The sequence below is a fragment of the Mus musculus genome, chromosome 3 (assembly GCF_000001635.26).
Source record: "Mus musculus strain C57BL/6J chromosome 3, GRCm38.p6 C57BL/6J".
NCBI classification, from domain to species: Eukaryota; Metazoa; Chordata; class Mammalia; order Rodentia; family Muridae; genus Mus; species Mus musculus.
The window spans coordinates 45,416,584-45,443,957 of NC_000069.6; the positions used below are offsets into that span (position 1 = coordinate 45,416,584).

At 35.4% G+C, this 27,374-nt stretch overlaps 1 protein-coding gene and 1 long non-coding RNA gene across 3 annotated transcripts in view; one reads left to right on the top strand and one right to left on the bottom strand.

Annotated features, from left to right (window-relative positions):
• Pcdh10 (protocadherin 10) overlaps nt 1-17,996 on the top strand; it is a 56,182-nt gene extending 38,186 nt beyond the window's left edge. Inside the window, exon 5 of one of the 2 annotated variants that reach the window (NM_001098170.1) lies at nt 15,891-17,996. In NM_001098170.1, the coding sequence (NP_001091640.1) occupies nt 15,891-15,961 (71 nt within the window). In that variant the 3' untranslated portion in view covers nt 15,962-17,996. Of the gene's footprint in view, nt 1-2,823; nt 7,129-15,890 lie in introns of those variants that run through there. The other variant, NM_001098171.1, reaches the window with a different exon arrangement.
• Nucleotides 1-22,726, bottom strand: 1700027H10Rik (RIKEN cDNA 1700027H10 gene). Its single transcript, NR_040594.1, has 4 exons — nt 22,672-22,726; nt 14,252-14,425; nt 2,861-3,014; nt 1-200 (listed from the first exon to the last, which is right to left on the bottom strand). It is a non-coding gene; the product is annotated as an RIKEN cDNA 1700027H10 gene (long non-coding RNA).
• Between the last annotated feature and the right edge of the window lie 4,648 nt (nt 22,727-27,374).

Here is a 27,374-nt window from a genome sequence, read left to right on the forward strand (position 1 = left end):
GATCACAGCAAAGAGAGAGCCTTTATCCAATGTCAGGCAACTGATTCATTGCACATACTGATGTACAGCTTTTAAAAATACATTTGAGAAATGAAAACCTAAAAGAGAAGTTCTCCAAGGATGCTTTGATCATGCTGTGTATATACAGAAGGACGTCAGGGAACTAAGAACGTCAGTGTGTGTGCTGAATTCTTCCCACCCTGAAATAACACCAAGAAAAGAGTTATAATAATTTTGACACTGGTAGGGCCACTGTCACGAGCTTTGACTATGGATTGCTACTGCTTTCCTTAAAATACTGTCTGCATAACAGTATTGTCTTAATCAATACACATTGCCCTTAAATTATGATATCCAAGGTTAAACTCAGTTCTTAAAAATGTGGAAAATAAAAAATATCTGTGTTCTTAAAAAAATGTGGAAAATAAAGTGGTGTGGCTACATCTTTGGGAACAGTTGAGTTTTTCCCATGTCCTCTTTACTCTTACTGGTCCTTAAAGATTTGTATGTTTCAATCAATGAGTAGGCAAGAGGGGCTAAAATTAATTTTTTAAAAAAGGAAATATACAGACAACAGTTGAAGCAGAGGGATGATTTCAATAAAAGGAATGTTCGGTGAAACTCAAAGAAGCCATTAAAACACATCTCTTGAGCTTAGTTTCTATTTGTAGTTTTTTAACTTATGTATGCTATTCCTATAACTTTGAACCATATGAATAGTATATATATTTTGTAGTTTGAACAAAATTTATCTATCCCAGTGATTTTCTCACCAGTAGTATTTTAACCTAATAATAAACATTTGCCCATCAACTAACTTCTGTACTAACTCAATAAGCCCTTTTTCCTTACAATAAATTAGGTTGTATGTTGAGAATAATAGTAGCATCGAGTTACTGGGATCCTTTTGTCTTTAAATTCCTGGACTAAAATGTCTTTAAGCAAGGAAGGAAGGAAGGAAGGAAGGAAGGAAGGAAGGAAGGAAGGAAGGAAGGAAGGAAAGAAGGAAGGAAGGAAGGAGGGAAGAAAGGAAAGGAGACAACTGAAGTGGAAATCATCTTATTTTGAAAACTTAATAACATTCTTCAAGTTAGAATATGTTTCTGGGACAGGTGGGAAGGTAATTGATCTTGCCAGCATTCTTGGTAATTCTCTGCATCACACATTATTATGCCCAGTTCATACAAGCAGTGATTCTGGTCACTGGAATGATCTGCTCAATTCATTTGGTAAATTGAATTTCTCTGGCTGTACACAACTAACCTGCTAAATATTTTTTTATTTCTTACTTTTACAAACAAACCATACCGTAACTACTTAAGTTACCATGTACCTGTACGACAGAACAGGAATTTAAAGCCAAGAATAACAAAAATGAGATTTAAATTTATTAAAAGAGCTATTTCTATTTGCTTGGAGAAAACTCTGTGACATTATGACTACACACAACAGTAGCTACTTTCTGGTCCAGTGTTACATGTACTGCATTGTATCATGAGATGCAGGGAAACACTGCATTAAAAAAAAAAAAAAACTAAATCACTTTTGGTAACTTCCATAATTGTTACTATGCAGTACGTACATATCCTCACATTGAATCTAATTTCTGTTCACAGGACTGTCTGCTATTTACAGTTCCAGCGGGCATGTGTGCAGGCTGTGAAAACATGCAGCCTGCTTCACTGATCAGAAACTGAGTTTGAGGAAGAATATATATGAGTATCAGGGTAAAGGAACTGAAAAGATAGACCATTTACTTGAAAGTAGTAGAAATACCAGCATCAAACATCAACAATAAACCCATCAACGTATTAACTTTTGTTTAAAAAAAAAAAAAAGAAGTCTCACTGGACTAAAGTTATCCCATTATATTACATACTGAAATCCTTAGTTTCTATTGAAATATATGTATTCTTGATTTGAATTTTAATTGAATTATATAATATTTGGTATATCTTTATATCTAAGTTTTTTTTCAGATTAGATGCTGAGTTAAGCGATATAATTCCTGTTCTGTTTTTTTTTTTAAGGTAAAATATTCTTAAAACTATGTAAAGGTTAAAAAATATCTTTAACACTACTACTAAGTAATCTATATAATGAAATTCAGGTGCTTTTTTTTATACACATATTTTATAGGACTGGAAACATGACATAATATATTTTCCCTTATTTTGCTATTAGACTTCTTCTGAGAAAAGCTGATTTCTTATTACGTATAAAGATGCTTAAAATGACATCCCATGAAAATATTTTAGATAATTCTATCAACACATCTATTATATAATGTTAAAAATGAGATAAATAAAACTACAGAATGTGAGTCATCTTTGAATTTTTGAAAACAATCAATATTTTTCTAGTTTGAGATTAAACCATGCATAATTTTGAAGTTTACCAAAGTAAATTTAGTTATAAAATTATTTATAGTTTTTTAAAACACTTGTTCTAATGGTATAATGTTTATACATTTATTTTTTTCTAAACTTTGATTATATAGTCACAAACAGTGAAGCAGGAATTGTTCTATAGATAATTTAAAAATTAAGTTTTGTATAAATTTGTCATCGCTACGTTAATTATGTAGTTCCCATTCAGAATGGATTTCTTAAATGTAAAAAGTGTAAATTTCAGAATGCCGAAGATCTGAACTGCAGTGACTACTAGACACTGGGATGTTTCTGCAGCTTTGTGACACGATATGGGTCCAACCCAGGGTTTCCCTGAGTTTCCTCTTGTCTGATTTCGTGTGCAGAAATGTGCAGTTCTAAACTCCAAACGTCAACCACTTTTTCTTAGAGTATTTTTCTTTCTTTTTCACAGCGCGGAAAAGGATATGCTAGTCAATTCTGCAGCTTACCCGAAGCAGTATGATTTGCACAGAGTCGACCAACAAAAGCATCAACTTTTCAACTTCATTATCTTGGCCATCCAGTTAGTTGTGTGTAGCTGAGTGTTAGATTTCCAGCGGAGTCATCGTGGCCACGTGTAGGACCTAATTGCTCTCAGCAGGCCTGAGAAATGAGTTGAAATGTGCAGACTGTAGAAACTCCATAGGCAACCGGTGTTGCCTCTCCGATCAGTGTGTGCCTGTTTACAGCACTATCTATCCTTCTCTCTCCAAATGTCACTGAGCCCTTTAGATGTTTATATTCACCATGAGAAGCCAGTCATCAAGATAAAAGAAATTTGTGCATTATAAATGCAATATCACTGTTTTAAACTTGACTGTTTTATATTATTTTTGTGTGACCAAGTGTTCCCCAAACTATCCCAACTTTACAAGAGAGATGTGACTATGTTCTTTTCATCTGTGGGCTATTAAAATAAATGTTGTATCCTAAAGACCCACAAAATATCAAAGACATTCTGTAGTTTATACACCGTGTTGCAAAGTGTTTACTGTACTATTTCAAAGCTTCTAAATAAATATAAAATATATATTATATTATATAATTTTCCTAAGATGTGATACAAATTAGTTGGTTTTTAAATGGATTCATACAGCCCTCACCATACAATAAACAGAAGGCAATTCAGGGTCCCTAAGATTAACTGAGAAATACTATCAATAGTTTGTCCTAATTTTCATACCTTGCTCAATCCTGTATTCTTCTTTCTTTAAAAGAAAGTGAAGTACTAAGCTGCAAAATTTTGTCAAGAACTCATTGTGAATTTTCAATGCCAAAGATGTAGCTGTTAATATTGTCAGGCGGAGCACAGAAGATGTAGTTTCAAAACATCGAGCAGTCTACATGATTCCGATTCTATTTCCACGGCTTCTGAATTTAGCATCACTTAAAGCTTTTATAAAGAAACTATAAATTCACATGTATTTGTTGTTAGGAAAAAAACTGGGTGTCTGTACATTTTGTGGTGTAAAATATGTAACTGAAGATTACTATTTTAAGACGTTCTCATCATATAATTCATAGCATTTTATTTTACATAGTTTTACATAGTTTTGTGACTCTTAAGTAAACATGAATAAAAATCTATAACTCTATATATGAATATATAGAGGTATATAAGATAATTATCTGAGCTGGTATGTATTAACAATAAAAATATTTTAAAAGTCTCTAAATTTAAAAAACGTTAAATAAATTTGGAGATAGAAACATGATACATTACTGTTTCAATATTATATGTGAAATTTTTATAGCTTAAATGTAGTCAGTGTTTTATTAATGAGAATATTCTTCATTGGTCAGCATTGAAAAATTAATTTTGTCTTATACTTTCATGTCAACAAGGTTAATTATTAAATTCAGAAAGACATATTTTCCTTTAGTTCACATATTTTTTATGCTGTTGTCTGTTGCTTGTTGAAACAGGGGATGGATAAGAATCAGAGGATGTATGAGAGATTCATCCAAGCAATTCATGGAATAAATGTAACTGCCCTATAAAAAAGACTCCAAAATGATATCAAGATATTTACCAAGCCCAAATTATAGACTCATTTTGAAGTGATAACCTTTATTTTCATCGGGTTATATTCTCGCTGTTAGTTTGAGCGACAGAATGAAAGAGAATAGACTAACATGTGACACTTAACAAATGAGCTCCATCTAATTTCATATGACTTAAAACTGATTTTAAATTAAGATTGATCATTAAAATACATACATGCAGTCATTAGCCCTTCTCATATTAGTTTAGAGTTATATTTAGTGTCATTCTTTTGATACTACCAAATTACATAATAGTGTATTATAACGCCAATTAGCTTATAGCAACATAATGTCAACATCATTGTGTCTCCGAGGGACCATTTGAAAAAGAAACCAGTTGATCATGTGTGTTTCCAAAGCACAGAAACTCTTGGGCACCACAGCAGTCCTTTTTCACGTGTATGGCATATTATGTGATTGACTATTTTAGTAAGAAGATGTTATATATGATTTAACTGAGAAAAGGTTTGTTTTTTCTAATTACTTCTAAATCAAGAAAAAATTTTTTTCAATCACTGAGTACTAAAATCATTTTTGCTTCAATGTACAGCCCTGGCTTAACAACCACGTTCATCTTTCATTCTCACCTCACAAGCAATGGTTGTACTAATTCATTTAAATTAAAATGTTTTTTTTAAATCTTTCAGATCATATGCAATATACATTAGACATCCTTTTCTGATAGATAGTTATGTGCTAGCAATTTTTATATATCATACCAACTCTCTAGAGTAATCTGGACTGTAATTTTAAATTATATCATCATTCTACCAAAACATACACAATTTGACAAACCAAATTATTAAAACACACAACATTAAATGCTAGTATCATTCATCAGTTATTGCATGCAGGATAAATTAGAAGTGACAATGGAGATACAGTTTCAGTAAATTGGGTAAAATATTATGTTTCAATAAGAATGCCTATTTTAAAAAGCAGTGAAATGAGAGCGATGAAATACTACAGGTAGCTTCAGCAACACATCACGGAGAGGCAGTGTAATTTTCACATTCAATCTGACTGTTTCCATATTCAGTCTGCTAATATTGTGTACATGCTCAAGGAAACGATAGTATTAGACAATGTTTCATCCATAATACACTTCCAATAAAAAGTGGAATTTACTCCTTATTTAGTCTCATTAGTTTTAGAGCAGTAAAACTCAAAAAATTTTCCTGTGGAAAGAGTGTTGTACGTTTTTAATGGTATGTCAAATGACAATTTTTAGGAATATTTCATCACATGTAAAGTTATAATTTTAATCTGTGAGCCTAATTTTGTAAAATCACCTTAAGTCAAGTCTATAAATATTGCATCATAATGGAATCAAAGATATAACAATGTCCATGATATAAATGTGTCACCCTTTTTAGGAAACATGTATTTTTAATTTTAGGAAAATATTAAATGCAATGCCTTTATCCAACATTGTGACTTAGAAATTCTATAGAGGATATAAATATTTTCATTATTCATTCTCTTTTGTTTCTAGTTTGCACTATAATTTGTCCTCAGATGCTCTGAAATGTTGAATTCCTTTTGCTTTTCCATGAAATGGAAGAAAAATATTCCTAGCAGTACTTGACATATAGGCTCTCAGAAGTAGGCATTGATATTACTGTAGAATCTTGCAGAGTTGTGTATGGAGTTCGGTTGATCAAACTGAATGTGATGAATGTTTGCCAAGTTAAATAAGGAACTTATGGTATTGAAAGATAATGAGATTGTTTTTGTCATTATTTTTAATTTTATCCTTCACAACAATGTGTAGCATAAATACCCACAGAACTACAAAACCTTTAATATTGGTACACTCAATGATTTTGCGGGAATCATATTTTCTCATACTGGCAATTTTGTGTGTGTGTTCTTAATCCTTCCTCAAGTCTAATTTTGTAGTGGTAAAGGCTTTGCATTAACATCCTTTTTATGTTCCTTTTTTAAACAAGGAATACCAGAAAATTGCTAAATTCAATATTTTTTACACCCTGAAGTAGTAAAGTTATTTTGTATATTGTTAGTACTTCAAGAAATATCCCCCTGAGAAGTTGGACAAAACCCTTATGCAGTCATCTGTGAAACTGTTCAGTAGAGAATATTTTCTGCAAACACTTGGCTTAGATTTTAGATCTTAGCATTCTGTCAGAATGCTGGTAGCTGTGTGCCGCCAGAGTATAGCAGGCAATAATATGACTTTGATTCTAATACTTTTAGTGTGCATGCATGTGTTTCTAATCACTGTTATTTTTCAAGTATTTGTAAAATTAGAAAAAAAAATCTTTTCTGGAAAACTCGTCCGATGCTTAGTTTGAAGTTTTTCTCCCCAGATGTTTTTTGAGGAGTGTGAAAATACTGCATTCTGGATGCAGAAAATATTACATTTTCACATGCAACTTAAAAAATTCTGGAAGATAGAACTCTCACTTCCCAAACATCTGTATGTCCTTGAGCTGAATGTGAGCAGCGAGCTTCAGTTCTGTGGACATGTCTGATACAATTATCTGTGAGTGAAAACAGGGTATTCTAACACATGAGTTTCAGTCTTAATTGCAGTGTTGTTACTGTGAATGCTATAATCATACATAAGTAAAATGTGTGTAAATGTAATATATTATTTTATACTGCTGTATACATACAAAATAAATAAAACTAGGATACATATCACACCATCTTTCCATGCATGGATCTTCCACTGACGTCACGGGAGCTTTGAATAAAATCACCAGTGGTTAACGTGGCCCTATGTATAGAAATGGCGGATGCTGACAGAGTAATTTCAGTAAATTTAGTCTTAATATCACAGGTCGAAGGGATATCTGCTCAAAAATGTGTATCACTTGAAATAGCATATGGGAAACTTTGAAGAATTTTTTGTGTTTACAGATTGAATGTCCGCATTCAATTCCACGTGAATCTCAGGATTACCCCCAACAAATCTTTTAAGTCAACATTTTTCCAATTAGTGCTGGATTATTTTAACTTAAAACTTTTAAAGTAATATCACAAATGTTAACACATAAATAAATTGCACATAAAATGTGAGTGTTTGCAAACGATAAGGTAAACACTCTCTAAAATGAGAAAAACCATCACTTCATAATCAATGTTCATGGGAAACACAAGAAAAAAAGTCAAGTCTGTGTCATTTTCAGAAAAGAGACTATGAATGACAGGAGAGGAGCATCTTATATAATGTCAAAATCATCTATAGAAACTTTGTTTTCAAGGAGCCAAAGATAGAAACAATGTACTTTTTATTCTCCTGTGTGATCAGTACAAGTACTTTTCATTAGTTCAACCTGCACACACTCAAATTAAAAGCTTCATCTTATCAGACAGCAAAGAAAGGGCTAGGCATTTGTTTGTCTTTGAACTTCTTTTCTATAGAAAGGATGAACTGAGATGATAATTCTCCATAAAAAGTAATAATTATGCTTTGCCTATATTCCTTCTTATCACTGTTGTCATTCTTTCTGACAACCATAGCAACAGTTTTTAAATAAAATTAAATACATCATAAAGGTAAAACAAAATTCTACTTACTCACCTAGTTTTGGCCATCACAAGTTATAAGGATTTTTATATTCTTTCACAAAAATTCTAATTTGAATAAGAATGCAAACAAATGAAAAGAAAATGTATAATGGTGAAACGATGGAAATTAAGTGATTGAAATAGTCAATGAATGCTGAGAATGACTTAGAATAGATATTAACCTGAAAAATATATAAAGCACAATAATCACATTAAGAAAATAGAACTAGAACAGTATCAAAGAACATCCTTCATATATAAGAAAATACTTTACTTTTAAAAATTACACACACACACACACACACACGCGCGCGCGCGCGCGTGTGTGTGTGTGTGTGTGTGTGTGTGTGTGTGTGTGTGTGAAATGGGGTACCCTGTGAAACACCATTTTTCTGATGATCATTCCCCAAAATGTTTGCAACATATTGAATGATATGATCTCTGTTTCTAATTTAAACAATTTCATGTGGCAGAAAGTGAAGGAAGATATTTTGAAAAGTTGCTTCACTGTGATAATAACTGTGCAATCTAGATAAGTATTGCTAATTATAGGACTTTTTCTGAGAATTAACTGAGCTCCTTTTGGTTAACTATAGGTACATTGTTACGATTAGCATCCGTTTATTATTATCATTTCAATCACTTTATCACCATCATTGATTTTAAACACTGAAGAACACAATCTATACATGAAAAACATCCCAGCCTACTGGAGAGTTGTAGTTAAGCAAAGATCATTTCAAATCCTGAAGGTGAGTCTACACTTCTTTGAGTCCCCATTCACCAGCTCTGTCACTCCGTTTGCATGCAGAATGCAGAGCAGGAAATAAACTCATCCCTACCAGAGGACAGCTTCCTCAGCAACTCTAACAGAATAATTTATTTCTATGATTGAAAAATGCAGAAATCTGAATGTGCCATAACTACACCTTTGATGCCAATGGCCTTTCTGAATATTTGTTGGGAGTACTGTACATTTGATGGGATCTTTCTTGCACATAAGTATCATTTTTACATGTCTTCTGTTCACTTTGAAAATTACTTGAGGCAGCCTTCAGGATGTGCTCAGTGCAATCGGACTGTTTAATGGTTCTAATTGGAGGTCTCTGCCTGGTGAGAGAGAGCTCGCTTCCTTAGTGTTACCCTTTGATGTTTAAAACATTTCTAGAATTATCTTATTCTTTTGAATTTAGTAAATTCCTTTATATTCCCCAATTAAAAGAATGCAATCCATACCAATCAGTAATCAAATTGATGCTTTCAAAGGAGCATTTCCATTTTAAAGGATTTATTAATTCATGTGGAAATTTAAGTGGGATCATCCTGTGGATGGTGATAAGTGTGTGATATTTCGTCCTTTTATTTTCCTTGGATGATTATTCTAGAATTCCTTAACTAGACTTTGGAGACAAAGGACCCTGTCTTCACATGGCACTCAGGTTAAGTGAAGGAGAATCCTTGTTCTTTTCTTTCACTTCCCGTTTGAAAGTAACTTTTCCCTGTACTACAAGAGGCAGGACAAAGACAGACAGAGGCATTCATGTGGGGGAATACAGAAGCCAGAAAGTAAGCTCTGTTCTCAAGTGAAATTGTATTTCTCCCTTTTTTAAAAAAATTGATTTTTATCTTATTTATACATATGCATGTGTGTTTTGTGTGAAAATACACCATGTTTTTTCCAGTTCCTGAGAAGACCAGAAGAGGGCTTTGGATTGCATGGAGCTGTAGTTACAGGCAGTTGTGATTTTCTTTTTTATGTGGATGTTGGTAACCAAATTTAAATAACAAGTATTCTTAGCCTCTGAGCCATCTTTCTAGTCCAGTGAAAGATTCTATCTTCATATTTTAAAAATACAATCAACAATGTAACAAATAGCTAAATTTAAATATCTCCATCATTCCATTTCTCTTAAAAGTGTAGGTAATTGGTGATGTAGGGGGATTTTTAGCAAGCACAGAGTTATTCTTTTGAACCTCAAATTACAAATGTATTCAATAGTTTTTCCCTATAACTAACTACACTGCCCTAGGGTTTTGACACCATGAAATAACTCAAAGACTGATGATTTCTTTTGATATTATTTGAAAACTACTATCACTTATAAAAGTACCTACAAGAACTATAGGAAGATAGCAGACATTACAACATACCAAGTAACTTCAAATCAGAAAGGAGTGTGTGTGTGTGTGTGTGTGGTGTGTGTGTGTGTGTGTGTGTGTGTGTGTGTGTGTGTGTGTGTGTGTGTGAAAAGAGATAGAGAAAGCATTTATTGACTCATTAAGAGCAACATGAAGTTCCCTTGGTCTTGGCTTCTTCTAGGCTTTTCTGGGTCTGGAGGGGGTGGGTCTCTGTTTGTTTCAGGAAGCTCAATTTACCTGAGAATGATGCTCAGCAGGGCCTGCTACTTACACACTCTTAGGGAGCATGGAACCCTTTGAATCTTTTCAGTTTAGGGAAATCCCTGAAGTTATTTTGAATTGCATACTACCTGGGCTTAAGAAGCATCCTTGAAAGATTCAGTGTTTTACCTTCACTTTACAGCAGTTCTCACCTTGCCTGATGCTGTGACCCTTTATACAGGTCCTCATGCTGTGGTGATCCCTAATCATAAAATTCCTTCCTTGCTGCTACACAGTTGCACTTTTGTTACTGTTTTGAATTGCAAAGTAAAATCTGGTGTACATTCTTGTGGGGGTTGTGACCCCCAAGTTGAGAACCACACCCTTAGACCATCCTGTTATTTTACTTCCTTGTAAATATACTGTGCCTCAGTGAGCTATTCTCTAAACTAGAAGGTTTTAATATTGGCCATAGCCTCTATGCATGCCAGCTTAATGTAGTTCAATTGATTTAATGAAATACACACACAAAAAAATAAAAAAAGAAGAAGAGGTGGAGAGGATTCTTGAAATTGCCAAGCATTCATGACATTAGTTAGTTAAGAAGCGCTAACCTCAGATTAGAGGAACAGGTAAGACATTTACCTAATTTTGGATAGACAGAGGAGAAAGGCAGAAAGAAGTCACATGTGAGCAGGCACTAAACAGCACACTGAGTGTCACTGAGATTACATCCAGGAACAGAAAATCAGATGAGCAAGACATTGTTGTCAATTCTACTTGTGAGCAAGAAGAAACAGTTTTGCCCAGTCCTATCTGATGGAAACAAACAAAACAAAACAACACAACAACAACAACTTATTTGGCTAGGTTCTAGTCATCAAGAGTAGGTAATAATGACACAGTTCTGTTGAAAGTCCCCTGAACATGCCAGTTATGGAGTCTCACAACTCTTATTTCACAGTAAGATCTTTAAAACTTTGACGTGATTTTATAATTTGAAGATAAGCTGAGATTTCTAAAAAGCAGCAATGCCTGAATAGGATGGAACATAGATACATGACCAAGTGGAAGGAGACATAGGTTGATACCCACTTTTGAAAAACATGCATTTGATGAGTGTTCTCTGGCAGTGACAACAAAGAAAACTGTAAGATGTGTGTCACTAGTTTAGGCAATGTAAACCACAAGGAGTGGGGATTTATATGACTATAACTCTAACAAAGTAGGATTTGCCTTTCACTCTGAAGCTTGAGTGGACCTACCCTAAAGAAGTCATAATTTATCCCATTTAAACGGACTGTCTAGAAACTAGAGGAACATGAAATTTGATTGGGGCTCTACTCAAGAGCTCAACATTGTTGAGTCAAAGGGGATGGCTCAGTCTGTAAGTACCTGTGACACATTCCCAGCACTAAGACAGGAGAAAGGGTGCACATCTATAGTCCCAACACCGTGTAAGAAATTACAGAATACTCCCTAGGGCTAACTGGCCAGCAAGGTTAACTAAATTTAGAAGTTATAGATTCAGTCAGAGCCTTTGTCACAAAAAAATGTAAGTTGGAAAAAGATAGAAGACAATCCATGCTGACTTACAGTGCCTACATTCACACATGTGCACATAGACCTGCCCACACCACTTAGTCACAAATACAACTTAGCATAGTCTATTTTGAGAAATTAAATAAATGTCATTGTCACTCTCAAAAATACATGTTTGAAAAGTGTTTCATATGGTATGGATAGTGATATCCATCATCTTGTATTATTGAATTGTGGCCGAACCAATAGCAAGCTGTTCACTGTAATCATATCCAAGCCCAGATATTATTTTTACAGGAATCAAATACAGCTTCCAGGTGCATAACAGGCCTGCTGTTGTGAGGTACATGAGACTGAAACAAGGAAGACATCTTTATTTGAAAACATGGCTGAATGGCCTGGGGATATAGGTCAGTCAGAAGTGAATGATAGGTATGCATACTGCCCAGGGTGAGGTCGCTAGTCCTCACACATAGACTCAATCACATCTTAGGAAAATGTAGTCATGGGAGAAGCTGGAGAACAGTTGTCCATAGTCCATCTTGTCTGTAACATTACTTAAGAATGGTCTATCCACACATGTGATTGGCATTTCTAGACATGTAAGGCTAGGCTTTGGGTTTAGACTTCTGCTACCTGTCCTAGAATTTCTGTGGCTAACACTTTGAACTCTCAGTATATCACTTGGAGAAGTCAGGGCAAGAACTCAAAGCAGAATTCGATGGCAAAAGCATGGAAGAATGATGCTTGCTTGATTACACACTCACCTTGGCTAGCTTAACCCAGCAACACCTCCTTAAGAGTAGTGCCTCGACAATGGGCTTTGCCACTTTTTTATCAATAACAATAAAGACAGTTCCCACAGACACACCCATGGTCCAATCTGATATAGGCAATACCTCAACTGAGATTCTCTTCTCATGTAACTCTTAGCTTTTTTGATAGTTAATGGTAACTAGGATAAAATTTTTTGGAAGTGAGAAGAACCATTTGAGTCAGATAGCATGAAGACAGAGCTACTAAGCTGCCCTGAACAATCAGTCATCAGGCTATCTGAGAACTGGTGCTACCTGCCATGATTAATTCTCCATTCTTAGATTGTTTGAGAAGGGTCAAAATGCTGTTTTCCAGAACATAAAGTTTTGATAAATCATGACTTTCTAAAGGTCCTCTAACATCTTTGTAAATGTATGGAATAATCACTTTATTATCAATTTGTGAAAGCTCATAATATAATTTGAGGTATATCTATTTAAATTTATGTTAAAGGCCTGTGGTAAATTCTCTGAACCATCAAATGAGCCTTTCTTTTGGAATTTAAAGAATTTCTTCAATTATTATTTATTTTTGTTTACTTTCCTTCATCACAGGTACCTTATCACTTAAGGTACTTTCTCTACTAACTGCTGCTTTTTTTTTTTTTTAAACTTAGTTTCAAAGTCTGTTTTCTAAGAAAATATTAGTTTTGTTTATTAAGTATTTATCTTCTAATCTTTTTAATATTTCTATCTTCTAAGATCTTTACCAGTCAATCTCCCTTTGGGCTTAACAATTTATTGTTACATTTATAATATTAATTTTAAGAAGTTTTCTTTTATATTCCTCAAGACAGTCATTTCAACTCTTTTCCTACATTTTATATTGTTCTCCATTCACTTGAATGGCTGAGATGAGAGACATGTTAATCAATAGTCTCTCTTTCTTGGAATTGATATAAAAAGATTACATAAATTGAGGAACGCAATGGTACAAATTTTCCTGGCACAAATTAAGACTTTCCAACGTCATTTCAATAAGATAGAATAAAAATGCATCACTATCATTACAACAAAATTTGAACTCAATGTATGGATGAAAGACACCTCAAGGAGTAGTGTCTATTTCTTAGAACTATGGTAAAAATGCTATATAAATAAAGGCAGCACAATGGTACAGGTTTTCCTTCCACATATAAGATTTACAATATAATTCCAAGCAGAAAGATAGAAATGCATCAATTGATTATCTTTATAATAAAATTTGAATGGTAAACTGTTGGTGAGAAGTGTTTATTGGTTATATAGTTATTTAGAGTCATTTAGACAAATCATTTAATTAGAGAATCTATGTTACAGTCTTTAGGTATATTTTTCCTTGTTAGCTGTTCAAAAGAAATATTTTTCGTATCTTCTGCCTAAAGGCATACATAATCCTGGGTACTTGGACTCTGAAAGTTAATCAGGAAACGAAACTTAGAAGACTAAAATCTTAGACTTTTCTAGTATGAAGACCAGACATTAAACTCTGCCTGCTGTCTTCCAATCTAAACACTGTCTGTGTTAACTTCCAAGAGGACAAACCTCAATTCTAGCTAGAGTGAATACTGTATCAAATACCTGTGCAGGTAGATAGGGGCATCTGTGCATCTAATGACTTCTTGATGGCATTTTAAAATCCTGCTTGTGGCTTAGTTTCACTCTTGTTCCTCAGCTAATTTGCTGGATCACTTTTTGAGGCTTTAGAATTTTCTGTGGAATTAATTTTCGATTTTTCTCCCACTCCTGTTGTCACTGAAAAATAAATGTTGTCAATATTATGATGTCAGGCACACCCCATGGTGCTTAAACATTCCCCAAATGTAAGAAATGCTTTTTCACACTTCTTTTATTGCTTCTAGTATGTTGACTTTTTTCCACTAAAAACCTTTAAGAGGAAGAAAAATTAGTATAAAACTTGACCTCTTCTCTTTCTTTAATGAGAAGCTTGAAAATGAAGTTTCCACGTAGGGAGCAAACCCATGTGGTACTCATAGAAGACCATCAGAGGATAATCATGGCTTTGAGGGTTATAACTACATAGCTAGAAAATCTTACATGTAAAATCCCTATTAATGTAATTTGATTATTACTATGTCTCTGCTGGAAAGAGTTAATATGTTTGAGGACGAATCATATTTTGAATTAATGATCAGAACTGCAAATGTAATCAATGTATTTTTTTTCATAATAAAGCAACCACAAAAATCACACCAAATACCATTCATTTGCTTAAATGTCACTTTTAGAATAATTTTTTTCTTTTTTTTTTTTCTTCAAAAACTTTACCCTTATTGAATGTGCATTGGGCTTGTGGACCTCCAATATACATGATGTACATTGTTGTTTGTTCTATCTAGCTCCAGTAACTATTTAGAGAATTCTTTTTAAGGTTATGTTTCCACATGAAGAGTCAGTTTTTAAAAAATAGCATAAAATAGCATTATTTTCTTTTATTACATTGGTTTATTTGCCATTTTGTTTTAATTTGATTAGGACCTGAATTAGTGCCTAAATAGTATCAGGAAACTAGCAAGCTTCAGCACTGGAGGTCAATTTAATTACACTGTGCATGACAGAAACTAGGCCATGTGGGTATTGCCTTTGCCACCAGCAATTGACACCTGCGTGTTAATGAGCTGGTAATTAAGAATTGGCACATGCAGACACAGTTTACTGTTTGGGACTAGGATAACCATATGCTGCTCAAGTTTTCTGCTAAGCACTTTGTTAGGTTTAGAATCACACAATTATATTTGTGAGGTTTCTTAAATGCTAATTCTCCCTTTGAGGGGAGCCTCAAAGGATATTTTTTTTTTAAATCATATCACTTTTTCACTTTTAAGTGTAAAAATCTTTCTGAATTAAAAAAGTTTAATTTGAAAAGCAATATCCTTGAAAACATAGCTGAGGAGTTTGTTTAAAAACTATACGTTCCTTCAGTTTGAAAATCTTCATAGGACTTCTATCTTAAAAGCTCATTTGCATTTTTAAAAGGCTATAAATGACGTTGCATGAACATAGGAGTGAAGGGAGACAGACTCTGTCATTCAACGCATTCTCCTGAATGGGGGTGCAATATAAGAAACTCCTTTTGAGAAATCCCCATGGGAGAGAGCGGGCAGGGGACTCCCCTGTGAAGTCAGGGTAGAACAGCATCCAAGGTTTCCTTTCTGAGAAGCCCGTGTACACTGTTTTCTTGTTTCTGTTCTGTTTGCAGAAATGCTGTGGATGCAGCTGCGTGGAGAGGCTCATTTAACGAAAGATGGAGGCAAGCAAACAACCACATGACTGAGCTCAGAAGCCGATTCTCAACTTGAGCTTTCCGAGGAGACTGCGCCCGCCCCAGCCAACAGCTAGACTGCAAATCTGAGAGACTTCAGCCAGGCACTAACTGAGCTGCACTAATTCCAAACCACACAAACTGTGAGATAAATATGGCAGGATTATGCTGCTCTCTTCTTGGGAGTCTCCTTTAGCAACCCTAGATAGCTAATACAATAGATAATTGAGAAACTCATTGTCTGCTATAGTAATATGAGCGTTGACTTCTCTCATGTGATGTGGCTATTTTTCCAAACAACATATATGATGTGCACTTGCCGTGTTTCTTTGCTTTGCTCTTCAACTGTCACTTCAATTTTACTCCTTATCACTTTACACACACACACACACACACACACACACACACACACACCACAATCCCCCACCACTTTCTGGATTAATATATTGGCATAAAAAATAAAAATGTTCTCATCTAATGAAATATGCATTAACTCTGGTGACTTTCAGTTGTGGGAATTACTTCTAATTTTCTTCTTTGAAAGCCCTCACTTTTCTATAAAACCCTCTGTAGGACATATAGCCTTTTATATGCAGATTGGTATAATTACACTTTGAAATATCTTTGAATTCCCTGTAGCTTAAACTGAGAACATGAGAGGCTAAATGTTATATTGAACTGAAGGATATAAAGGTGCGTGTACATCAATCCAAAATGAGATATAGAAACGAACCTCTCTACACAGCACTGCCCGTTCTAACAGATGTTGAAGAATCTTTAACTGCAGAGACTGTCGTTCCTAACAGTCTAATCCTACCAGGGAATGGCTTTATCCGTTCATATTTGTTATTCTTTTAGTACTAAAGTGTGAATGGCTGTGATATGAAACAAGAGATCCAGTGTAACAAGAGCGTTACCACTTTCCAGAACAATCCATCATAAAACGGAGTGTTGTAAGGAAGGAATTATCTCCCCAAACTGTCATGCCAGAGGGGAATAGAAAAGTCACATGGCAACAGTGAACCTTTCCAGATCTCAACCACAAACAAAGGGTTCTCTTCCACTGGGAGATGTTCAGGCCCAGTACAGATACAGCCAGAGTATGTAGATGGCTGTAGAGATGGGTTAGCAATTTAGAACACTTAATGCTACTGCAGAAGACTGGAATTCAGTTCCCAGGGGACACGGAAGGTACAACTATTCCTAGTTCAAAGTTCAAGGAATCACAGACACAGAAATTTAAATAAATGTAGTTTTTACTAAGAGTATTTAAAGTACCTTCATTCTTTATTGCCAACAACGGGAAGTAAGAAAAGCTAGTGTGTCTGTGTGAAGTCAAAACTTGCCATCAACATTTAACTTATTAAGAACAGATTCCATGCAACTAAATTTATTTCAAGAGTGTTTGCTGTTAACTTTTAATTTTCTGTAATTATCCTGCTTTCAGTTAAATGGATCTCAAAATTAGTCTTTTCAAACTAGGTGTACATTTTTAAAAAAAATCCTCTTTTTAATGTAAAAAGCATGCCTTCTCACAAAATTATATTTTATATAAATTAAAAGGAAAAAAAGACCCAAAATGGTTAACCAAAGAAAAATTTAGGTTTAAGGCAAAATTCCCTAAATTCTGGCGTTCTGCAGAATGAAGAGATACTAATTAGTTACAATTGAAATTGTAAACTATTATGAATTGTAAAAAATTATGAATACTCAGAAACCAATGCCAATTCATAGAGAACTGTGGAGGCCATGGAATGTAATGGTCATGTTTGCAATCCAGACTAGGGAGCTTCCCCATTTTTGACATCATTTAAAACCTGACACTTATTAATTTTCAAAATATGGAATGAGGGAAACGATAACAACTTAAGCTGTGTATGTGAAGAAAACATAATTGCCAATTTGCTTTGAATCTTTCATTTTAAAAACACAACATTTTTTTAAATCTTTCTCTTTTTTTCTTTTTTAATTAATCATTCCATTTATGTCCCATAAGTTTGGTTATGTTGTACCTTCATTTTCATTAAATTATAAAAAGTCTTTAATTTCTTTCTTTATGTTTTCCTTGACCAAGTTATCATTGAGTAGAGCGTTGTTCAGCATCCATGTATATGTGAGCTTTCTGGTATCTTTGTTGCTATTGAAGACCAGCCTTAATCTGATAGGAGGCATTGGGTCTGAGGATGTTCAACACCCCAGTGTAGGGGAATACCAGGGCAGGAGGATGGGAGTGGGTGGGTGGTTGAGCACTCTCATAGAGGCAGGCGAAAGGGGAATGAGATAGGGGGTTTCCAAAGGGGAGATCTGGAAAGGGGAAAACATTTGAAATGAAATAAATAAAATATCCAAGAAAAAAAAAATCATTCCATTTGTTTATATCTCAAATTATATTCCACTTCCTGGTTACCCCTCCACAAACCCCCATCTCACATCTGCCCTCTACTCCCTCCTCTTTGTCTCTATGATGGTGTTCCCACCCATCTTCTTCTGCCCCACTGCTCCAGCAACCCCCTATACACTCCTAGGTTGATGACCTAGTCTCTGAGAGCACTGTGTGGTCTGACCAGCCAATGTTGTTTTTCCTATGGGGTTGCAATGCCCCTCCGCTCCTACAGTTCTACCATCAGGGTCCCTGAGCTCAGTCTGATGATTGGCTCAAAGCATCCACATCTCATTCTTTTTTTTTTTTTCTTCTTCTTCAAGATTTATTTATTTTTGTATAATGAGCACGCTGTTTCTGACACACCAAGAGAGGGCACTGGATCCAATTATACATGTTGTGAGCACCATGTGGATTCTGGGAATTGAATTCACGACCTCTGGAAGAGTAGCCAGTGTTCTGAATCGCTGAGCCATCTCTCTACCCCCAAAATACAACATTCTAAAATGTGTTTTTTCCCTGGGACAAATGATGAAAATTTGAAAATTCAGATGTTTCAGGAATGTTCTACCAAATTAATGCATGTAAAGCATTAGAACCACCATTGATAACCAACTGAACAAGTAGGAAATAGACAATGTATAAAGATGCTAGGATTGCCTAATTACTCCCAATACTGCTTGAAAAACATGTGTCCTTCCCTGTCCTAAAAAAAAAAAAATGTCTGGCTAATGCAGAGACTCAGATCAGTTCTGATATCTAAATCTGATCATATATAAACTTCTATGTGGAATGATAATCTAGAAAACAATTTTTATTATGTAGGTGGAGAACCATGTTATTTTCTGAGACTGGAACCTTCCATGAATTCATTAGGATCCTTGTTGAATGAACATTCTGTCTATAAATAGTGACATGAAACCAAACCAAAAAGAAAACCTAACCCCTCACCCAATTGGTTTACAGTTGTTGTGTGGTGAAGAATCATTTCTTTTAAATCTTCTGATAAGTACAATAATTGATGGAAATTTGTTAAAATATGAGAAAAACCCAAATCTCTTCTGTGGGTTTTTCTGTGACTACAGAGTATAAGACAAACCAAGCAAAGCCTGTCTGATTGGTTGTTAAACCCAACTAATAATGAGGCTATTGAGAAAGCAAGTACTCTATGAATGGTACCTCTGGGACAAGCACTCTGCTCTTTGCCACATCTCTTACATGAAAGAGATCTCATTCACACATCAACACAAGACAAGCTGAGACATGTATACGTATTCCTTAATGATAAGACCAGTGACCACTGGGGCTACGAATCTACTCATAACCTGTGTGCACCTGTCACTTTAAACTGAGGTTTCTCAGTTTAAAGATGAAGACAGAATGCAGCACTTAACCAACTAACGTTTCATTGGCTCATTCTGAAAACCGATATTCTATCTTTTGTAAAATAAAAACTCTTTTAGAGGCTGAAATCTCAACACTATTACTGTAGAGAATTGTGATTTAATTAGAACTTATAGTGCAACTAATAGGAATGATGGGAAGAATAAAAGTTAAATTAAATTATATATTGTAACCTTTATTATATTCATGATAGAAAGTCCTTCAATATTGAGTTCTTTTGTTATAGGTAGATTCCTACTTTTTGTCAAAATGTAGGATTCTAATAAGATGGTTTAGAAAGATATGTAGCTATTTTTTTGTAGTGAATAGTATAGTTAATATGTAGCTTTTTACAATAGTATTCTGAATGAACACAATCTTTCCTGGAAGGGAAAAGGAGGCTCATGACTCAGGAAGTTCAAGAAACTTACAGGGACCAGAAAGCTAAGAAAGGGTCAGGACTCACAAGGTTATTTCTAAAGGTTATGAAAGCATCAATAAATTGATCAGGAAAGGAGGTTCTCCAAAGTATTTTCTGGCGCAAACTGGGTAGGAAGCTGCAGGAATATAACCTCCTCATTTGGTTGTGGTGTGGGCATTTCCATGATGTACAACCTTGGAATCATCCATCTTCCTGTAAGTAACTCTAATAAATGCCTTGGTTTACTAAACTATACTCCAGTGGAATCACCTCTTTGGATAGTTTTCAACACCCTGTATGGAGTGAACAGATACTTACTCCATTGCAGGAAAAGTTAATAGTAGAATATACAGCAATAAAATGAAAGGTGGAGATCTTGTTTAAACCTCACAACATAACTCCCTTCCTCTAATGGGATGGGAAGAAAGTGGAGGAGAAAATATAGGAAACTTCATTTTCAAAGGACATTGTATGTTGTATCAGTTCCTGAGAGATTTACAACTCTTTATCATGTTAACAGTCTCTTAGGAGTTTTTCGTTAAAAACAATCTTATTTAACAGTGTTTTAGCCTTATGTTTAAAGCATATATTTGAAACTGACCATAGCAATGTTTTCATATAAAATTAGCATACCAAAATGAGAGTTATGAAATACATACTTTACGAAATGTTGATTTACCATTCTACTTACTTCATAGCTAAAGACAATTGGACCCTAAGGACTGTGGCTTAAAGTTGTGTGACAAAATAGCAGCTGATGTGCAAGAAGGCAGCAAATGGCAAATTTTATACATGTCAGACCTAGGGCATGGAATCTTTATATAGCCCAGGTTAAGATCTTTATTCTCATTATAAAAACAAACAAACAAACAAACAAAAAACCAAAAAGCATTTCAAACAATATAGAACATTTCCTTCTCACCCCTAATTCCATACCCACTCATTGTTTTGTTTAATTCATTATAACTTTGTAAAATAACAAATTGTGTGTGGGCTGGGCAGTTAGCTCAGTGAATAAAGTGCTTGTTGTGCAAATGTGGGGATCTGTAGAGACTGGAGTGCTTATCCTTAGAATCCACATCAAAAAGTAGGTTCCTGTGGAAGGAACTAGTTATCTTAGAGCTTGGAAGGCACCTACAGATGACCCTAAAAGTAAGCTGGCTACTTGACTACCTAGATTTGGCAACTCATAAGTTCAGTAAGACAAAGCCTCATCAAATAAAGGATATCCAAGCCAAGAAGGGTTGCATACAATTTTCACTGAGGGCTAGAGGTTTGTGGATTTCTGTGTAGTCCAATCTGGTCTACAGAGCAAGACATGACAACCAGGGATATGTAGAGATCTGTGAAAGAAAGAAAGAAAAAGAGAAAGAAAGAAAGAAAGAAAGAAAGAAAGAAAGAAAGAAAGAAAGAAAGAAAGAAGGAAGGAAAGGAGAGACGGAGGGAAGGAAGGAAGGAAGGAAGGAAGGAAGGAAGGAAGGAAGGAAGGAAGGAAGATGGAACCCAAGGTTGACTTTAGGCCTCTAAGCACTTGATCACTTGTATTGTGTATCTATCCATTCACACATGAACACACACAGACACACACACACTTAAAAGTAACAAATTGTGCTTTGACTGTCATTTGTTTTTTTCCTTCTCTTCCTCTCTTCCTCCTTCTTTTTTTTTATTTATTTATTTTTTTGTTATTTCTGACTAGTACTTGAATTACCCTCATTGGATTATTCATTGGTTACTATGATAGTATTGATCAATGTAATATACTGATTACTATTATAACCCATAATTATTATTCATGGTTAGTATATATAATATTTATATTGTATTTGACACATATGTCAAATGATATAATTTTTTGTAGTACATTAAGTATGCTTAGGAGAATTTTAAAAGAGGTGAGAAGATTTATCAAAAGGAGGCATCCATTATCTCTCCTGAGATTTGCAACCACCGTTTTAGTGGATTTTTGCTGTTGCTGGCAAAGAAGAACTAATCTCTTTGAGGTATCACGTTACAAAAATGCAAACATTGGGTAAGTACAGAAGGCAAACTGCCTCTGTTCTATGAGAAATAGTTTTAATGATGACACGGATTTGAAATCCAAACCTGTGAGTTTGAGTCATGTGTCCCTCACTGTTGGTATCAACTTTTAACTTAGAATCATCTGGAAAATGAGTGACAATTGAGGAATATTCTAGACAAAGTTGTCTGTGAGTATTTCTGTAGGATTGTCTTGACTGTTAGTTGATTTAGCCCCTTGTTGGCAGCAGAATTCCTTAGCAGAGATCCTAAACTCTGCAAGATAGGAGAAATCTAGCTGAGAGAAACAAGCAAGCAGCCTGGTCCAGTTGTTTCTCTCTGCTCTTAACTGTGATATCATATAACTAGCTACTTGAGTGTGTGCCTTTCCTTCCCCACTTGATAGAATATTGTAGGACCATGAAAAGCAGCTTGTTTTCTGGTCAAGCTAGATTTAAACCCTGGAAACCCAGCAGGTGTTTCTACAAGGGACAGAGGCCTGTTTGCCATCCTACCAGACACAAGGCTTACGATGCTCCAGCTCCATAATTCTGTTACCATCAGTCATGTAGGGCAAACCGCCCCCTCCCCACCCAAGCCCCTGGTATTCTGTCTGGACTCCACCCCCACAGTAACCTGGCAACAGCTAGGCAAGCTCCTCCCCACAGTTATTTGGCAATAGCCAGATAGGCACAGCCCACTATAAAAGGGGTTGTTTGTCCCCTCCTCCCTCTCTTACTCTCTTGTTCTTACTCTCTTACTCTTGCCTCTTGCTCCCTTGCCCCCTTTCTCTCCACATTCCTTTTCCCCCATCTCTCCACATGGCCATGGCCAGCCTCTACTTCCATACTCTCTCCCTCTCTTTGCCTTTCTACAATAAATGTCTTAAAACCATTTGCCCCTTTTCATCGGGATCCACAGTGCTGGAGCAACGGTGCAGGTCTTCCTCTAAGGAGCCCCTCTTTGCCAGAAGGTCTCCCAGCCCTTCCAGTCACAGCTGTCAGCCAAACCAAGCCAAGCCCACCACCAGAGCAAGCTTAGGACTCTCCTCCCCATGGGAACCTGTCAGAGTTCCCCCCTCCTGCTCTTTTCCCTTAGGTCCTGGGCCAGAGCCCACCTGTGGGCCCCTATTCTGTTCCCTGCTCTTCTGTGGCATACAGAAGCATCAGGGATATCCAAGAGCCCGAGAACCTGTCATCCTCGGTCTCGGTGCAGGTCCTGGGACCCTGAACCAATTCCAGTAGTTCCCCGGAGACCTCAGACTGTGCTTCCCCACACCCAAAGCAGGGTGCTGTGGCTTCTCACAGCCTGACACCCACCTGGCGCCTGTGTGGGGTCCACACAGTCAGACTTCCTTCATACAGCCTCGCTTAGGAGCCCGAACCCTGGGACAGACATGGGACTCCATTTTAACCCACAGAATATAACCTGGAATTTAAGATGAATACACCCTTTCTTTCACTATGTTAATTTTTTTTTTGGTTTTTGTTTGCTTGTTTATTTGTTTAGGATATTTTATTTCAGCAAAAGTAATGAAACTAGGACACTGGATCACAAACATCAGTATGTTAACCATCACACCTAAAACATTACTGGAAAACTGTGCACATCTCTTTTTACAGGGTAACTTAATAAGTATTCACAAACATTCTTAGTGCTCATCAAATACTCAGAAATTGCATGTGTCAAGAAGTCAAATAACACAATAATTTCTACAGATTAATGATTCTTGTAATTTCTTGTAATTGTAAAATAAAATAATTTTTATTTTATTTTCTTTTGAAATCATTTTGTACAATGATAAAAAGACAAGCAGGTAGACTTTTGATTCATTCTGAATGGCTTAATAGTAAGTGATTAAAGAAGAGAATCCATATTGACTCCAATATTAAGTATATTAAAGCATCTTAAAGTCCCAATTAAATACACAGTTGTATTCCTTTTTTTTTTTCAGAAAAAAAAGTAGAGGTAACCTTTACCTATTAAAGTCCATGTTTAATATAACATCTGAATATGTTTCTATGAATGAGTAAGATGTCTTTGGATTATTCAGTACTCATATCTCTGAAGACCTGAAGTGTTCATACTGACTTTTCTACTTTTTCTCAGCTATCAACAATATAATTTTGACTGTTTACAGAACAGATTTCCTGTATGTGGTTGTAAAAGAAACACATTTGTTGCATTATGCTTATAGAAAAATAAACAACATACTTCAAAACTTCATCTTATAAACTGAAACTTAGTAAAGAAATCACTTGTAAATCAATGAGTATCATTAATAATAGTTTTAACCCTATTTTGTAAAACTGGTGGAAATAAAATTGAGGTTCTTTTAGATTCAATTCCCTAGTCTTGTCCCTAGCACTGGAACTGAACATTAGTTGCAGTCTTCTCTCCCCACAGCCCACATCTCTTATGGATCCCCTAAACTATCCCTTCCTCACCTCTATCCTGTATTGCTCACTGTTGCCCAGCCCCTAACTCCACCAGGCACACCCTATTGAAAATAAAGAAATCTGCCACAAACAAACAAACAAAAAAACCAAACAGGTATGCTGCCCATTGACCTCTCTTTCTGTTTCCCCCAGACCCAATTTCCCAGTTCACATTCAGCTCTGTACGAGAACAAACTTAGAATCCTCCGTACGCCTATCGCCTGTGGGTCCCATAGACTTTCCCCTTCTAACCTTCATCCCTCCACATGTTGCTTTGTCCCAGATCCCAACTTCATCACACAAACCCTGGTGACCCAAGTACCGATCCTCCGTGGGTAACAAGTAGGTTTAAATCAGACCCACCTACCTCTTATTGCTCATGATATCCAATCTCCCAGCTCTGTAGCAGAAAACATGCTATTGTTTCCCTTTCCTGTCTGTCCGTATCCCCAGTAATTCACACAGATTTTCTTCTCCAATTTTCCTTTCCCCAACTCATTTCAATATCAGAGCCCCTAACACCAGCATGCATTCCTTATGAACATACAACCTGAGAAGGGCAAGGAAACAGGAAACAGAAACCAAGGAGAAAGGTGCCCACTCAACAATGGCAAATCCAGAAATCAGCACCTAGATGTTTAATCATCCCAAACCCAGATTCTGATATGTCAGCATGAAAAACACAATTAACAACAGCCAGGGGAATATGTCCCCGCTAGCACTCGGACATCCTACTACAGAAAGCCCTGAATATTCCAACATAGCAGAAACACAAGAAAATAGACGTTAAAACAGACTTTATGAATAGTGGTCTTTAAAGAAGAAATGAATAAATCCTTTAAAGAAATCCAGAAAAACACATTATGAGACTATAAGTAAAATTATTCAAGAGTTGAAATTGGAAATAAGATCAATAAAGTAAACCCAAACCAAGGGGTCATGGAAATGAACATTTAGATATTTAGATTCAAACAGGAACTAAAGAGGCAAGCTTCATTAAAAGAAAAAAAAAAAAAAACCAGAAACAGAAAAGAGAATCTCAGGTATTGAAGACATGATATAAGAAATTGATTCAATTAAAATAATGTTAAATCTACAAAATCTCCTGACAGAAAACATCTGGGAAATCTGGGACACTATGAAAAGAATAAATACAAACATAATAAATGTAAAGGAAGAAGGATCCTAGCTCAAAAGCCCAAAAATATTTCACACAAAATCATAGAAGAAAAATCTCCTAAACTAAAGAAAAAAATGCCTATAAAGGTACAAAAAGCATATGGAACACCAAATGTATTAGACCAGAAAATAAAGAACCCTTACTTCATAATAATCAAAAGCTAAACCAACAGGACAAGGAAAAAAGTTAAAAGCAGCAAGGGAAAATGACCAGTAGCATATAGAGGAAGAACATTCAGAGTTGTACTTGACATCTCAATGAAGACTCTAAAAGCCAGAAGGGCCTGAACAGATGTGCTACAGCATTTAAGAGACCAGAGATGCCAACCCAGATAAGTGAATGAGCAAGAGGTCTGATCACCATAGATAAGATATTCCATGATAGTGACAAAATTAAACACTATGTATCTACAAAGTGAACTGAAAGTGAACTGTACGGAAAGTGCTAGAAAGAAAACTCCAACCTAGGACGGTTAACTACACCTATGAAAACATAGGGAATAAATAATCTCAGAGCAGCAAAATCAAAAGAAGGCATTCTGCCCACCCACCCTCTGCCCCCACCCACCCCAAACACATTCATACAAATGGCAGCACCACCAACAAACACAACAAAAATAACAGGAATCAAGAATCCTAGGTCATTAATATATGCCAGTATCAGTGGTCTCAGTGACCCTATAAAAAGACACAGAGTAGCAGAATGAATGTAAAAACAGGAACCCTCCTTCTATTGTGTTCAAGAATTACACTTCAAAATCAAGGATAGATTTTACCTCTGAGTGAAGGGTTAGGCAAAAATATATAAGAGAAATGAACCTAAGAAGCAAGCTGGGGTAGCCATTTTAATATCTAATGAAATAGTCTTCAAACCAAAACTAATCAAAGAGATGGGAAACAATACAGCATACTCATCTAAGGAAAAGTCCATCAGGTTGACATTTCATTATTTACTTTCTATGCCTCAAACACAAGGGCACCCGAGTTTGTAAAAGAAACACTCCTACAGTTTATAGCACATATTGGCCTTCATACTCTGATAGTGGGAAACTTCAATATTCCATTCGTCACCAATAGACAGATCTTCCAGACAAGAACTAAACAGAGAAATGCTGAAGCTAACAGATGGTATAACCAAATGTACCTAACAAATATTTACAAAATATTTTATCCAAATGTAAAAGAATATACCTTCCTCTTTCTTACTTATCTCAATACCAACATGGCAGAAATAGTAGAAAGCTTATGAACTAATGGAAACTGAGGAATTCATTACTGGATAAAAAAAAAATGATTCAATACAGCAATAAAGAAATGAAGAAAAGAGTTTCTGGAATTGAATAAAAATGAATACACTGCGTACAAATTTATGGGACACACACAAAAAAAATGGTGCTAAGAGGAAAGTTCAAATACTAAGAGACTACACAAAAAGAAAAATGAAAAACAGAAAATAAAATAGGAAAGAAAGATCTAACAAATTAACAGCACACCTGAAAGCTCTACAACAAAAGATGTAATCATATTCAAGAGGAAGACAAGACAAGAAATCAATTCAGGGCTGCAATTGATAGAATAGAAACAAAGAGCAAAACAAAGAA